General features: G+C 41.2%; 1 protein-coding gene across 1 annotated transcript; it reads right to left on the bottom strand.

Annotated features, from left to right (window-relative positions):
• Positions 1-2,023: 2,023 nt before the first annotated feature.
• Positions 2,024-13,847, bottom strand: LOC146380670 (uncharacterized). Its single transcript, XM_084939953.1, has 4 exons — positions 13,614-13,847; positions 13,024-13,222; positions 3,674-4,094; positions 2,024-2,957 (listed from the first exon to the last, which is right to left on the bottom strand). The coding sequence occupies exons 1-4, from the start codon at positions 13,845-13,847 to the stop codon at positions 2,435-2,437; spliced, it is 1,377 nt and encodes a 458-aa protein (XP_084796079.1). The 3' UTR covers positions 2,024-2,434.
• Between the last annotated feature and the right edge of the window lie 1,158 nt (positions 13,848-15,005).

The raw sequence follows: 15,005 nt of genomic DNA, 5'->3' as shown, positions 1-15,005 counted from the left end.
CAGTAACGCGTTACTTGTAACGCGTTACTGTAATCCGATTACTTTTTTCAAGTAACGAGTAAAGTAAGGGATTACTATTGCAAAAATGGTAATTAGATTACCGTTACTTTTCCGTAGGAACGCTGCGTTACTGCGTTACTAAAACTGTGATTTTTTTGCGAGAATGTCTCATGACAGTGACGTAAGCAAGTGCGACGTTCGTGACAACAGCTGTGTGCAGATCAACAATGGATAATATATCGAGTGCGGGAGAGAGTATGAGCATGCAGCGTTTAAAGCATGGAAGTACTGACCTTACTTTGAGTTTGATTCCATAAAAAGTGACAAAAACATTAGCGTCCACTGTTCACTGCATGGGAAGAAAACTTACAGCAAAAAACCCCTAAACTTCCAAGCAAGCACCGAGTGCGCAACGAGGTAATGGGAAATTCACAGAGAAACTCGCGGATTCTTCCACTGACCGCCGTGGCACACCTGCACCAGGGTAAACCTCCCCCTACCCAACTCCTGCTTTACAGGTGAAAATAGAGCAAAAGGACCGCTAGTCTTTGATTTTATTTATTTTCTGCTGTGTTTTACTTGCATCTATTTGAAAGAGTGAGTGTAAACACACACACACAAAAAAAAAAAATTATGTGCTGGAATGTGCAGAAAATACGTTTAAATATTAAACAAATTTCTTCCAGTCAGAGAATGTTGCATATAATTAAATTTTTGCTTGATGCATAAAGTTAAAAGATTAAAACTAATAAAACAAGTTTTAAAAAGAGACTTTTCCATTTGATTACATTTTATACGATGAATTATGCAGAAAAAGTAGAATTGGGCTGAAAGAGCTATCGCTTTATCACCTATTCAGGTTGTAAATCGTGTTTTTAAAAAGTAATTAATTACTTTTGAAAATAAGTAATTAGTAAAGTAACGGGATTACTTTTTTGGGGAAGTAATCAGTAATTCGTTACTGATTACTTTTTTCAAGTAACTTGACCAACACTGCTCCTGCTACAGAACCTGCTGCCTTCTGGTGGTGTCTAATAATCCCTAGATTTAGAGTTCATTCCCTGTCCTCTCTAACTTTTCTAGATCTTTATCAGTAATCATGCCAAATAAAGTTAGTTTTCTCTGTTTAAATTTTTTTTTAATCTCTTCAAGAAGAAAAAACTGAAGCATTTACTGAAGTGTTAGTAAACCTGAAACTCTGCACTGACTCCAGAAAGATGAAAATCTTAGCAGTGCACCAACACCATCCTCACAGTACACATCTTCAGTCTGTGGTAGCAACAGAGCAGTCATGGAGGTGGGTCAGTGTTGAGCAAATATTTGCTGCCATCAAGTGGAGAAAAGACAAAATCAACCTCAAATCAGCTTAAAGTCTTTGTCTCTGAACACCCAACAATACAGTGGCCAAAGTGGAGAATTGCATGCTGGCCCCTGTTTCACTGCAAGACTGTCAGTGTCATGCGCCGCGGCGCACGTGCACAAAAGGGTCCAGACGCAGACTCAAGCGTTAGCAGAAAATGACACTTTATTATAACAACAAAAGGCGACCCGGGAAAACCAGAGGAGCAAAACGAGGAACTAAAAAAACCCGGGGAAACAATGACGTGAGGAAGCCGGAATCGGGACCGTGGGAGGCTGCAACAGAAAGGGGAGAAGAATACTAGGGAGCCGGGAAGCGGGGGAAACACATCAAAACTGAGTTAGACTAGTTGGCTTACGATTAGAGCGGGACCGTGGGAGCTCGGGAGGGAACTCCGTGAGAAGGAAATCCGTGGAAGTAGTGAATGGGCCAGATGATGCACCGGGTGATCCAATTGAGCAGGAGGACAGGCAGGTGGAAGACGCTGAACGCCGGATCAAAACCTAGACACAAGTAGGCAGATTTAACGCAGCTCCAACAAGATATTAATGCAACGCCTTCGCAGGAGTCTAGTTACCACAGAGAGGTGATTAACGGACTGCCGTGGAGCATCCGTCAGCGCCGGGTTAAGTAGCTCTTCAGGTAATCACCTGTACCATCTTCATGTGAACACATTCAAGAACATCACAGATGAAAGAAACATTAAAAACTTCCACACTACATAAAGCAAGAAAAATAGGTTTTCTTTCAGGTGGTTTCAGAAAAAACAAAAACATCAAACACCTCCAAGACTCTCTTTGAAAGAACTAAAAACCTTTATTCTCATGGTCCAATCATGAGTGAACTCCCCGATGAAGCCTTGTGTGCTAAAACATGTCTTAAAGATTTAAAGGTTAAACATGAGTTTCCAAAACGTTTTGCTGGAGAACAATGAACTATTTGACTGAGTTTCAATTATTTACAGACGAGCAAAACCAGGACAGAGAAAAAAGGACAAAACTGACTCAGTAAAACAACAGAAAATAAGATCCCATGTAAATCTGTATTATGTAGAAGTTCAGCCCAGCAACCAGTTCAGTTCAACGCAAGTTTAAATGATTCTATCTGAACTCTGTGGAGCCTGATCTCCAGCTTTTTGAGTCTGACACTGAAACCAGAGGATCTTTCTGTCTCTTCAGATTCACTGTGATCCAGTGATGGAAGTGATTTCAGCCCTGAGTGATCACGCTGATGTTTGCACAGAGCAGACAATGAGGTGAATGTTTGGGCACATTGGTAACAGTGAAACAGTTTATTAGTAATGTGGGATCGTTTGTGTGTGGAGTATGAACTGAGATTCCTGAAGCTCTTGTCACACTGGTCACAGCTGTAGTTTCCTTCCATGTGTGTACGTTCATGCCTGTTACGACTACTTGAACATGAGAAACTTCTGTCACAGTGTCTGCACTTGTATGGTTTCTCTCCTGTGTGGACTCGTTTGTGTCTTTTAAGCCCCCATGCAGTGGTGAAGGATGACCCACACTGATCACAGAGGTGCTTTTTCACCCCACTGTGAATCAGTTCATGTTTTTTTAAGTTACGTGATGTGGTGAAGCTTCTCCCACATTCTTTGCAGTATTTCAGTTTGTCTCCAGTGTGTCTACGTTGATGTATTTTTAGGGCAACTTGCCAACTGAAAGTTGGAGGTCACAACGAAAGTCTTTCCCACCACCACAGTGATGACAGGGTTGAGAACTGGATCCATCTGTGTCGCTCTGCTTCTAAACAAAGACACAAAGACAGTGTAAGTCAGCCCTTCAACATTTTTATCTTGAACGTCGCCTGAAATAAAGAGCATCTCTGCAGACGTCCAATTACATTTTACTGTTTCAGTTAACACACTCAGTTTACTGGGCTGCAATAACTACAATACTACCACCATAATACTACAGTAATACTAAAATCATAACTGACATGAAAATCTGAATAATCACTCAGAGCTGCTTTTCCATGCAGTAGAATTGCTAACATGCTAACACAATTTAATGAGCAGAGTTGTTCCAAACAGTCAGGCTAAAATGACAAGATAACAATATAAATACATACCTCACAGTAACTGCACTTGTAGAGTCTCTTTCTGGTGTGGATCTGTAATGTCTCAGGTAATGTGGAGATTTAAAAGTCTTCTCACATAGGTCACATTTATAAGGTCTCTCCTCAGTGTGGGAAAACATATGTTGTTGTAACTGTTTGTCTGTAGCAAAGTATTTGCCACATTGTTCACAGCAGTACACATCATGTCTGGTGTGAATGCGTAGGTGTATATTTCGGTGCCCTCTCTGGCTGAAAGTTTTTCCACAGATGTCACAGCTGAACGGTCTCTCACCAGTGTGGATGAACTGATGATGTTTTAGTGAAGTCTTCCGAGCAAAATCCTTCCCACACTCATCACAACTGTATGCCTTAATTCCAGAGTGGGTAACTAGATGACTCTGTAAGCTACCACTTTGAGTAAAAGCTCTGCCACACTGATCACAGCTGTACGGTTTAACTCCACTGTGGATGAGCTGGTGTTTTTTTAAGCTTCCATTGTGCCTAAAGTCTTTCTCACACTTGTCACAGGTGTATGTTTTCTCTCTCTTTCTTCTGTGAGGTTTGTCGGCCTCCTGAGAGCGCTGACTTCTCGCTCCATGTTCGTCCTGCAGAGACAGAGATACAAACAGAGGCAGTGAGTGAAATGCAGTCGTGGAAAAAACTCAACCTTCAAACTCCCTCCATTAACACTAGTTTTAAACCTGAAGGTGGAGTGTGGCACCAAACACCTTAAAGGTCTCTTATCCCCACCTGCTGGTAGTTCTAACACATTACATCCAACCTGGTGTTAAAAATAATTCATGACTGTTTAAACACTAAAATCATGCCAATCCCTCCTGATTGTGCGCACACACACACACACACACACACACACACACACACACAACAGGTGTTCTAAGGTTAATGGGCATTCAGTCAGTTAGTATCCATTTTAAACAGCAGTGTTAACAACAGGGGTGGAGGTTCTTTGATTCATTTTGTGGTGCTTCAGCACCCCCAAAAATGGGCTAAAATCGCCCCTGGTAGAGAATAAATAATTCCAGGTCTCCTTTTTTTATCTTCTGTTCTAGAAGAAAGGTTATGTGATACAGTACATATATATATATATATATATATATATATATATATAAAAAAACACCCAGCACGCCCCTGCGGGCGGTTTATCCTTCAAGCTCGGGTCCTCTACCAGAGGCCTGGGAGCTTGAGCACCCCCCAAAAATGGGCTAAAATCGCCCCTGGTAGAGAGTAAATAATTCCAGGTCTCCTTTTTTTATCTTCTGTTCTAGAAGAAAGGTTATGTGATACAGTATATATATATATATATATATATATATATATATATATATATATATATATATATATATATATATATATAGATAGAAAAACACCCAGCACGCCCCTGCGGGCGGTTTATCCTTCAAGCTCGGGTCTTCTACCAGAGGCCTGGGAGCTTGAGGGTCCTGCGCAGTATCTGTTCCCAGGATTGCGCTCTTCTGGACAGAGATCTCCGATGTTGTTCCCGGGATCTGCTGGAGCCACTCGCCTAGCTTGGGAGTCACCGCACCTAGTGCTCCGATTACCACGGGGACCACTGTTACCTTCACCCTCCACATCCTCTCGAGCTCTTCTCTGAGCCCTTGGTATTTCTCCAGCTTCTCGTGTTCCTTCTTCCTGATATTGCTGTCATTCGGAACCGCTACATCGATCACTACAGCCATCTTCTTCTGTTTGTCTACCACCACTATGTCCGGTTGTTTAGCCACCACCATTTTGTCCGTCTGTATCTGGAAGTCCCACAGGATCTTAGCTCGGTCATTCTCCACCACCCTTGGGGGCATCTCCCATTTTGACCCCGGGACTTCCAGGTTATACTCGGCACAGATGTTCCTGTACACTATGCCGGCCACTTGGTTATGGCGTTCCATGTATGCCTTGCCTGCTAGCATCTTGCACCCTGCTGTTATGTGCTGGATTGTCTCTGGGGCATCTTTACACAGCCTGCACCTGGGGTCTTGCCTGGTGTGATAGACCCCAGCCTCTGTGGATCTTGTACTCAGAGCTTGTTCTTGTGCTGCCATGATTAGTGCCTCTGTGCTGTCTTTCAGTCCAGCTTTGTCCAGCCACTGGTAGGATTTCTGGATATCAGCCACCTCCTCTATCTGCCGGTGGTACATACCGTGCAGGGCCCTGTCCTTCCATGATGGTTCCTCGTCTCCCTCCTCTTTCTTGGGTTTCTGCTGCCTGAGGTATTCACTGAGCACGCTGTCAGTTGGGGCCATCTTCGTGATGTATTCTTGGATGTTCGTTGTCTCATCCTGGACTGTGGTGCTGACACTCACCAGTCCCCGGCCCCCTTCCTTCCGCTTAGCGTACAGCCTCAGGGTGCTGGACTTGGGGTGAAACCCTCCATGCATGGTAAGGAGCTTTCTTGTCTTTATGTCAGTGGCTTGTATCTCCTCCTTTGGCCAGCCTATTACCCCAGCAGGGTACATGATCACGGGCAGGGCGTAGGTGTTGATGGCCCGGATCTTGTTCTTACCGTTCAGCTGACTCCTCAGGACTTGCCTGACCCTCTGCAGGTACTTGGTGGTTGCAGCCTTTCTAGCGGCCTCTTCATGGTTCCCATTCACATATGGTGGGAAATGACACAAGTCATTTCCCACCATATGTTACAACTATGTACATTTTAGTTGTATTGAAATATTTAACAGATTTCATATTGAATGTCTCCTTTCATTCACAAGACAGAGACCAAACTGAGAAGTAAAACCCTTTCAAGCGCTTTACTTGTTCCTTTACAAATGCTTCATCATATTGCACTGTAAATGAAACATGCTCAGTAGGTGTCCAGATCACAAGTGTGGCAGTCTTGAGCCCTGTGAAAAACATTGTAAGTTGCACTTGCATGTAGTAGCCTCTGCTGCCAGTTTTCTGCAGCTGCAGTTCTCCATCTACCAGTTTGATATCGCTGCATTTCTGGGTAAGCTGCTCCGTGAGTGAAGGATAAGTCGGCACAGGACATTTTATTTCTAGAAGCACATCTGAGTCAATGACCCCGTCAGGACTCGCAGAGAGCCATGGCTCCTGGATGCTGATAACACTACCCATGTTCATACCCTGTTCTTTCAGCTGATGACAAGCTCTAACTTCATTTTCTTTACCATAGTTTGTTTCATAATTCCCACGAAAGGAAGGGTACATGTGCTCAGATAAAAAATTTGTCATTTTTTGTGGTGGCACGTACTGGAACTTTTTTAGCGGAGCTTGCTGTAAGTCTGATTTTCCTGCAGTTGTGCCACAAATCAGATGCACTTTGCTCTTTTGTTTCTTCTTGTAATTGTTCTTCTTGCTCTTCAGAAACTTGAATGTATGCCTGGTAGAATGCCCTGCATGCATTACAGCTTAGTTTGTAACTGTGTGCTTGGTGTGGCTTAAAAAAGTGCTCATCAACTTTACTGTTGCGGTGAGGACCTGCAGATGGCGAGGCATTGTAACACTTTCCAATTAATGTGTTCTTGAGGAGGAAAAGTGGCTTCACTGGTGCTTTGCTAACACTGTCAATAAAGTCTTGATGTGTAAGGTGATATGGTGTGTTAGGGAGAAATTGTGTCACTGCAGTCTGGGAGTTCACATCGTACTGCTGCTCTGTCCTGTGATGTCTGAAGTTTATCTGGCTTAGACGTTTAGGTTCAAGGTTCTTTGCTGTCCCTGCATTCCACCTGCGCTGCTCGTCTGTACACGCAAGCCCTGTCTTTCCACTGATCGCAGCATTCTGCACCTGTAACAAACAATAGTTTTTTCTCACTTTCAATACTCAAGATTTAACATAATGAGGAAGTTTACACTAACAAAATCAGTACACGGTCGGTGTCCTGCATGTTATAGATATGACCCAGGGTCAATACACCTGAATCATATCCAAAACAGATATAAACACTGGCAAAGTCACCCATATTATCCATTTCATATTAATAGTTACTTTTTGATGCAGAAATATACACCCACAGTCTAATTTTTTTAAAAGTAGTGTGTGTGTACAAATATACATATATATAAACAAACATGTATTATACTACTCTGTGTCACTGCTTATAACTATAGTTGTTCTTGTCTTGTAAATTTGCCCTTAATGTGCAGTCTTTTATTTTTTTTTATATTTTATCTTCATGTGATTGTACAGCATACAGCCCACACAAAGTTAACGAGTGGCTTTCACATGTAAACAGTGCTCCACGTAATACTTGGCTAGATGGCAGTAGCGTGACTCCTTAATCACAGCCTTTGACCAGTCCAGTGTTTCTGTTTCAGTGATTTAAACATTGTGATATCCAGATAAGTGATATACCTTCCACAGAATAGCAGCCGCATGACTACATGATCTCCCTAATCCGGCGATACAGGAACAGCCGACTGTCTCCACTACTCCACTTTCTCTTAGCATTACCCATGCTAAGTGTTTCGCTTGATTAATGCTCTGGCTCGGCTCTACAGCTGCTTTAAGAAAAATAAAGTCGCCTTGTTTGTTGAGCAGTACTTTATCAATTTTGTTGCTGTGCAGGTAATTATACACCTCGGTGCTCTTGTAATTACATAATTCCTCGCCATCAACGCCTTCGGAAAATACAAGGTAATTAATAATGTGGATGTAGCTAACATTGGGCCATAGTTTCATGTCATCTATCCACTCTGTGAGAAGTGACGGGTGAGGCACTGCAACTGAACTGTGCTCGCTGCTTTTTAAAACATCTCTACTGTGTATCCACCTTCGATGTGTTGCCATTTACTCCAGGTAAAAGAAACTGTAGTGAGAGAAATCTTTATCAACAGTGAAGGTGTAACCCCGCAACTATCAACAACAGCTCAAGCGGAAGTAAATAACCGGCTTCCGCTATGAATCGGGGTAATGGCGCGAACTCAGAAATACTTCTTTTTTTTTTTTTTTTTTATTGAAAGAAATTTTCATATACAAAACAAGTCAAGGAAACAGACCAGAATTGTAACAATTTACATTATAAAGATGGTGAAGCAAGTCATTATAACTAGAGATGGACCAATCCGATATTACGTATCGGTATCAGTCCGATACTGACGTAAATTACTGGATCGGATATCGGAGCGAAATAAAAAATGTAATCCGATCCATTAAATATCAAAAAAGCACCTCACAAAACTTGCGACATGGCGTAACTCGGCTCATAACCGTAGCACGTCGGAGCAGTGTGCTCACGTGATAGAGCGGCTGTGTGTATTTGTAGTCTCGCTACCAAACCAGCATTTCATCTCCGAGGAAGTTATCCCAGAGAGAAGTAAAGCAAGTGTGTAAGTTCATCTCTGAATGTTTGTAAAGCATTCCCACGTTGAGCTTAACAACCGATTTATGGAGCGACTGCCTCTCTCTCTCCCTCTCCTGCTCCTACTTCAATCATGAAACTGCTTAATGATCAGCTGATCGGCTTTTCTGTTGCGAGTTCGTCTCTCTTGTTTGTTTTTGGCCCACTTCGCACCAGAAAGAGGAAACCAGCGGCTGAACAACAGCAGCACGTTTAAGCTTGATAAGCTGCTGTTAGAATTTATTTAATATTACTTTCTACACCAGGATCCTTTTCTACGCAGCTGACGGCTGGTAACCGTGCAGGGGCGGATCTAGCAAAGTTTAGCCAGGGTGGCCGATAGGGCATGAACAGGGAAAAGGGGGCACAAAGACATACTTTTCTTTCTTATTCTCATTTAAAATGTCTAGCTTTTAATAAATAATTATCCGAATATTACACCCAAAGTTTTAATATGATGTAAAATGTATAGAAGTCCATTACTGTATATAGTAACTGTTAAGTCTAATATACCCTAGTAAGCTATAGTACTTTTTCCTTTGGGAAGATACCATCTGTGCAGTCTGCAATTCTGTTGAAGAAAGATGTTGAATCTATTTAATTATTCTTGAAAAATAATTTATTTCTGTGCATTTTTTTTCACCCTGCATCAAATTAAAGTTGATTACGTCGATTAAGCATCATGAGGTGGAGGGTGGGGGGTGGTTCCCTATTTTTTTTTTTTTTTTTTTGCTGGGAGTTTGCAACCCTATTAGTTAGGTTGCTTAATATTTCTGCTAAGTTCTCTTTAAAATACCAGAATAGGGAGGATGGAGTAGGTTTAAGTTTATTAGATTGATCAGTATTCATGAACTTTGAAATATTTTGGGTGCAGTGTATTCTTTACATACAGGTGTAACAGAATAGCTTTAGTGTTGTTGTTTATTTAAACTTGAGTTTGAACTTATACAAAATGCAGCAATATATTAAGAAAACAGTTTTATTGATTAAAAAACACACTATATCGGATTCATATCGGTATCGGCAGATATCCAAATTTCTAATATCGGAATTGGACATAAAAAAGTGGTATCGTGCCATCCCTAATTATAACTTTACAGTGAGAAAATAAAAGTTTCTAGGGTAAAGTAATAAGGAACATACAGGGAGTGCAGAATTATTAGGCAAGTTGTATTTTTGAGGAATAATTTTATTATTGAACAACAACCATGTTCTCAATGAACCCAAAAAACTCATTAATATCAAAGCTGAATGTTTTTGGAAGTAGTTTTTAGTTTGTTTTTAGTTTTAGCTATTTTAGGGGGATATCTGTGTGTGCAGGTGACTATTACTGTGCATAATTATTAGGCAACTTAACAAAAAACAAATATATACCCATTTCAATTATTTAGTTTTACCAGTGAAACCAATATAACATCTCCACATTCATAAATATACATTTCTGACATTCAAAAACAAAACAAAAACAAATCAGCGACCAATATAGCCACCTTTCTTTGCAAGGACACTCAAAAGCCTGCCATCCATGGATTCTGTCAGTGTTTTGATCTGTTCACCATCAACATTGCGTGCAGCAGCAACCACAGCCTCCCAGACACTGTTCAGAGAGGTGTACTGTTTTCCCTCCTTGTAATTCTCACATTTGATGATAGACCACAGGTTCTCAATGGGGTTCAGATCAGGTGAACAAGGTGGCCATGTCATTAGTTTTTCTTCTTTTATACCCTTTCTTGCCAGCCACGCTGTGGAGTACTTGGACGCGTGTGATGGAGCATTGTCCTGCATGAAAATCATGTTTTTCTTGAAGGATGCAGACTTCTTCCTGTACCACTGCTTGAAGAAGGTGTCTTCCAGAAACTGGCAGTAGGACTGGGAGTTGAGCTTGACTCCATCCTCAACCCGAAAAGGCCCCACAAGCTCATCTTTGATGATACCAGCCCAAACCAGTACTCCACCTCCACCTTGCTGGCGTCTGAGTCAGACTGGAGCTCTCTGCCCTTTACCAATCCAGCCACGGGCCCATCCATCTGGCCCATCAAGACTCACTCTCATTTCATCAGTCCATAAAACCTCAGAAAAACCAGTCTTGAGATATTTCTTGGCCCAGTCTTGACGTTTCAGCTTGTGTGTCTTGTTCAGTGGTGGTCGTCTTTCAGCCTTTCTTACCTTGGCCATGTCTCTGAGTATTGCACACCTTGTGCTTTTGGGCACTCCAGTGATGTTGCAGCTCTGAAATATGGCCAAACTGGTGGCAAGTGGCATCTTGGCAGCTGCACGCTTGACTTTTCTCAGTTCATGGGCAGTTATTTTGCGCCTTGGTTTTTCCACACGCTTCTTGCGACCCTGTTGACTATTTTGAATGAAACGCTTGATTGTTCGATGATCACGCTTCAGAAGCTTTGCAATTTTGAGACTGCTGCATCCCTCTGCAAGATATCTCACTATTTTTGACTTTTCTGAGCCTGTCAAGTCCTTCTTTTGACCCATTTTGCCAAAGGAAAGGACGTTGCCTAATAATTATGCACACCTGATATAGGGTGTTGATGTCATTAGACCACACCCCTTCTCATTACAGAGATGCACATCACCTAATATGCTTAATTGGTAGTAGGCTTTCGAGCCTATACAGCTTGGAGTAAGACAACATGCATGAAGAGGACGATGTGGACAAAATACTCATTTGCCTAATAATTCTGCACTCCCTGTAGACCTTTTGACACAGGCAGGAAAATTAGAATAGCAAGTATTTTGTGGTTTTACAGTATAGTACAGCAGTTTTTTATTCATATTTGAAATAAGCTTAGGTGACTTAAAATATTGACAAAAGTAATTCAAGAAGACGGTAAACATAGGAGAGGCATTCTTCCACTTAGATACATGAATAAAAAACTTACATAGCACTATTACAAAATTGACAACATCTGAGATTTCAGAATCCAGATTGTCCATAAAGTAAAGAACATCCTTAGATGTGAAGGAAGGTATATTGGAAATTCTGAGTGAAACAAGTGAAAAATAGATGCTCTAGTGTTTCTGGATCGGAAGAACAGAAAGCACAAGAGTCGTCCTCAAAATTAAACCTTTTATACAGGAATTCTCCAACTGGATAAATGCCGGATATGATTCTGAAGTGTGTTTCTTTCATTTTAGGCGCAAGTGGGTATTTTAGGTAAAAAGAAAATGACTTTTCTTTCAACATGCTATCAAGGTCATGTCTGACATTGACATTGTAGTTGCAGAATACTATTTGCTTTATTGAGGTATTACCTATCGTCAGTGAAGGTAAGCATGTTCTTATTAGTGAATACTTTAAAGTATTTACGATAAGATTTAACAACGGTGTGGGTAGTGCTTTACATACCTTATTATAATTATTAAATGAAATGTCTATTTTATACTTATCAATAAATTCTTCATAAGATAGCAAGTTTCTGTTTTTATCAAGCCGATCAACAAAAAAACATACACCGTTATCATACCAGTCTGATTTAAATAAGGACTTCTTATTGATGACTATAACCCTATTATTCGATTAGGTTGAGGGTGCAGGAGAAATCCATTATTATTTGGTTAAAATGAGAAGAGTTATATTTAGTTGGAAATCTATCCAGTTTTTCATCTGGTACCATATTAAAGTCACCTGCAACAACGACTTTTTCAATTGAATAAATGATCTTCCATTCTTCTATCATTTTTTTCAAATCAGAAATTAATTTCCGGTTTTTAGCTCTATTGTTGAACCCATAAACATTTACTAAAATGTACTTAGTATCATCCAACTCTATGTTAACCATTAACCAATGACCTTCCTTATCACCTTTATGATCAATAACTCTTCCATTAAAACGATGTAGAAAAATATCCACTCCTGCTGAATGAGAGTTACCATGAGATAAATAAATATTATCGCTTCCCCACTGCTTTCTCCAAAATATATGATCATCTTTACTGCTGTGTGTCTCTTGAAATAAAAAACAATTAGTGTTAGGCTGTTCCTTACAAAAAAGAAAAAACGCTTTACGCTTTATGTTATTTCTTAAACCTCGAACATTTAAAGAAAATATTGAAAGAACCATTGAATATAGCTTGAGAGTGCTTTAATAACTAGAGTAGAGCAATGGAACGTTTTACCTCCTATTAACTAATAAACCCAGTCAAAGTTAAGGACCATTGAGCAAGTTACCGGCTTAAATTTAGTTGAACAGTTATACCTTCTTATCTAGGTCATTATAAAGTTCTTTCATTCTTTGATTTGACGACCATCGATGACAGCATATCCGTCCTTCAGGAAAGCTTTGAGCCCTCTGCTCCTTGCCTCCTCCACCCTCGGCCACAGACGTTTGCGGGCTTCTCTGTCTTCCTTACAAAAGTCCTCTCTAAACCGAATCTTCATCTCCTTGCAGAACTTCGCCTCCTTGGACATCTTCCACACTAGGTCTCGAACAGTTCTCATGGCAAACTGTATGACAATCAGCCTGGGTTTAGGCCAGCCGGTGCACTGTATCCACTGTGTTGTATAGCTACTTGGCGTTCGCAGGAATTATCTTGGTCAGAATTCTGATTATTTCTTCTCTCGTGTTCTCCCCCTCCTTTTCGGGAATGCCAGTTAGCAGCAAAGACCATCTCCATTTGTATCTAGCATGCTCCAGACACATTTCACGAAGAGCCTCGTTCTCTTTTTTCAGCGTCGCCATCTGCGTTTTAATACATTTCACATCTTCCACCACAGATTTAACAGCTTCCGTATTAGCATCCACGGACTCCTTTACTTTTCTTACAGCGTCGGTCTTTTCTTGCAGCTGGAATTCATAATTCTTTAAATGTTCACTTTGGGTGTCGAATTTTCATACCAGTTTTTGGATAGCGTTGAGGAGAACTGTATTTGAAACTTCGTTCTGCGTCTGCGATTCATTAGCCTTCATTTTCTTAGGATTTGGACTTTTAACCGGTGTGTGGTGACGATCAGCTTGCGGTCTGTCTTGTGATAAGTCGTGCTGCTGTTCCATCCATTCAATATCTTCTTCGTCGCACGCCTGTCGAAGAGCCGCTAGGTGGAAGCCATGATCCTTGTTAATGTTAGCCATTTTCGCCGCTTCGGAGAAGGTGGCCGAGAATGACGGAGAGAAACACAGGGAGGAAGTTTTTGAGTTTTAGAGATGAAGTATAACTAGTCTGCTTCAAATTCCGGTTTACTTGATTGCGGTCAAGACATAAAGGAGGTTCTTTTCAGGAAAAGCCTCGGAGCCCACTCAAGTTGAACCGCTCACTCCGCCATCTTCCCAGAATGCAAACTCAGAAATACTGTGGATACACATGCAGATGTACACTCATCCCCCCTCCCCCTCCAAACGCCTTCGACGCTTATTCCCTTCGAATACTGACGGTGAATCAAGGAGACCAGCGAATAGGCTGCAGGCCCGGATGTACTGTCTACACTGTCTGTCTCTCACCCTTTACCCACTCCTGTTGCTTGCCATGTGTTTCTTTGGTGTATTAAGAGTTTTTTCATGTGCTATGTGCAGAGGTGTTTTTTTCTGTTCTCAAACTGATCTCCCTGTTGGACCTCAGTCTGGGGGGAGTTATTTTTTTCTCCTTATCTTTCCTCATGTGGTGCTTTTTCCATTGTTATACCTCTCTGACCTGTCTTCCCCATGTGATGTTTTTGTGTAATGTATGTATGGTTGGAGGGTAAGACGGCGCCACCATTGCGTGCAATAGGTCGGCAGCCATAACATGAAATTTCCCCCTTGTGGGACTAATAAAGGTATATTAATCAGTCAATCAATCAATCAATCAATCAACTAGGGAGGCAGATGCCATTTCGGTTGCCAAAGCAATATGTAAGAATATCATCCTGGAACACGGGATTCCGGAGACTATTTATAGTGATGATGGTCCACACTTTGTAAATGAAGTGATTGGATTAATGGCACAGCATCTAGGGATAACACTAAAACATCATTGTTCATATCACCCACAAAGTGCAGGGTCGGGAGAGAGAACTAACGGCACAGTAAAGCTATGACTTAGGAAGTCAATGGAAGAGACAGGCAGGACATGGTTAGACTGTATAGACTAGTTAAGATGTACATGAGGATTACTCCAACAGAGAACGGTCTGACTCTTTGAGATTATATATGGTAGAGCATTTAGAGTTTTAGTCTTCTATAGTGATGATAGAAAAGCAGAAGAGAGAGCACATTAGCAGATTGGATGCTCAAAATGTTTAAAAGTAAAGAAGT

This window comes from Perissodus microlepis, chromosome 9 (assembly GCF_051167445.1).
Source record: "Perissodus microlepis isolate ML-2025 ecotype Zambia chromosome 9, ASM5116744v1, whole genome shotgun sequence".
NCBI lineage: Eukaryota > Metazoa > Chordata > Actinopteri > Cichliformes > Cichlidae > Perissodus > Perissodus microlepis.
This window is presented reverse-complemented; position numbering and strand designations above follow the sequence as displayed.

What these genes read in the sequence shown, in the direction of transcription:
- LOC146380670 (XM_084939953.1), bottom strand. Translation starts at nt 13,847, where the DNA reads ATGGCTAACATTAACAAGGATCATGGCTTCCACCTAGCGGCTCTTCGA. An exon ending in CGGATATGCTGTCATCGATG is followed by an intron (nt 4,095 to 13,023) that starts GTCGTCAAATCA and finishes TTGAAGGTTGAG; the next exon opens with TTTTTTCCACGACTGCATTT. An exon ending in AAAACTTTCAGCCAGAGAGG is followed by an intron (nt 2,958 to 3,673) that starts GCACCGAAATAT and finishes AGAATGTGGGAG; the next exon opens with AAGCTTCACCACATCACGTA.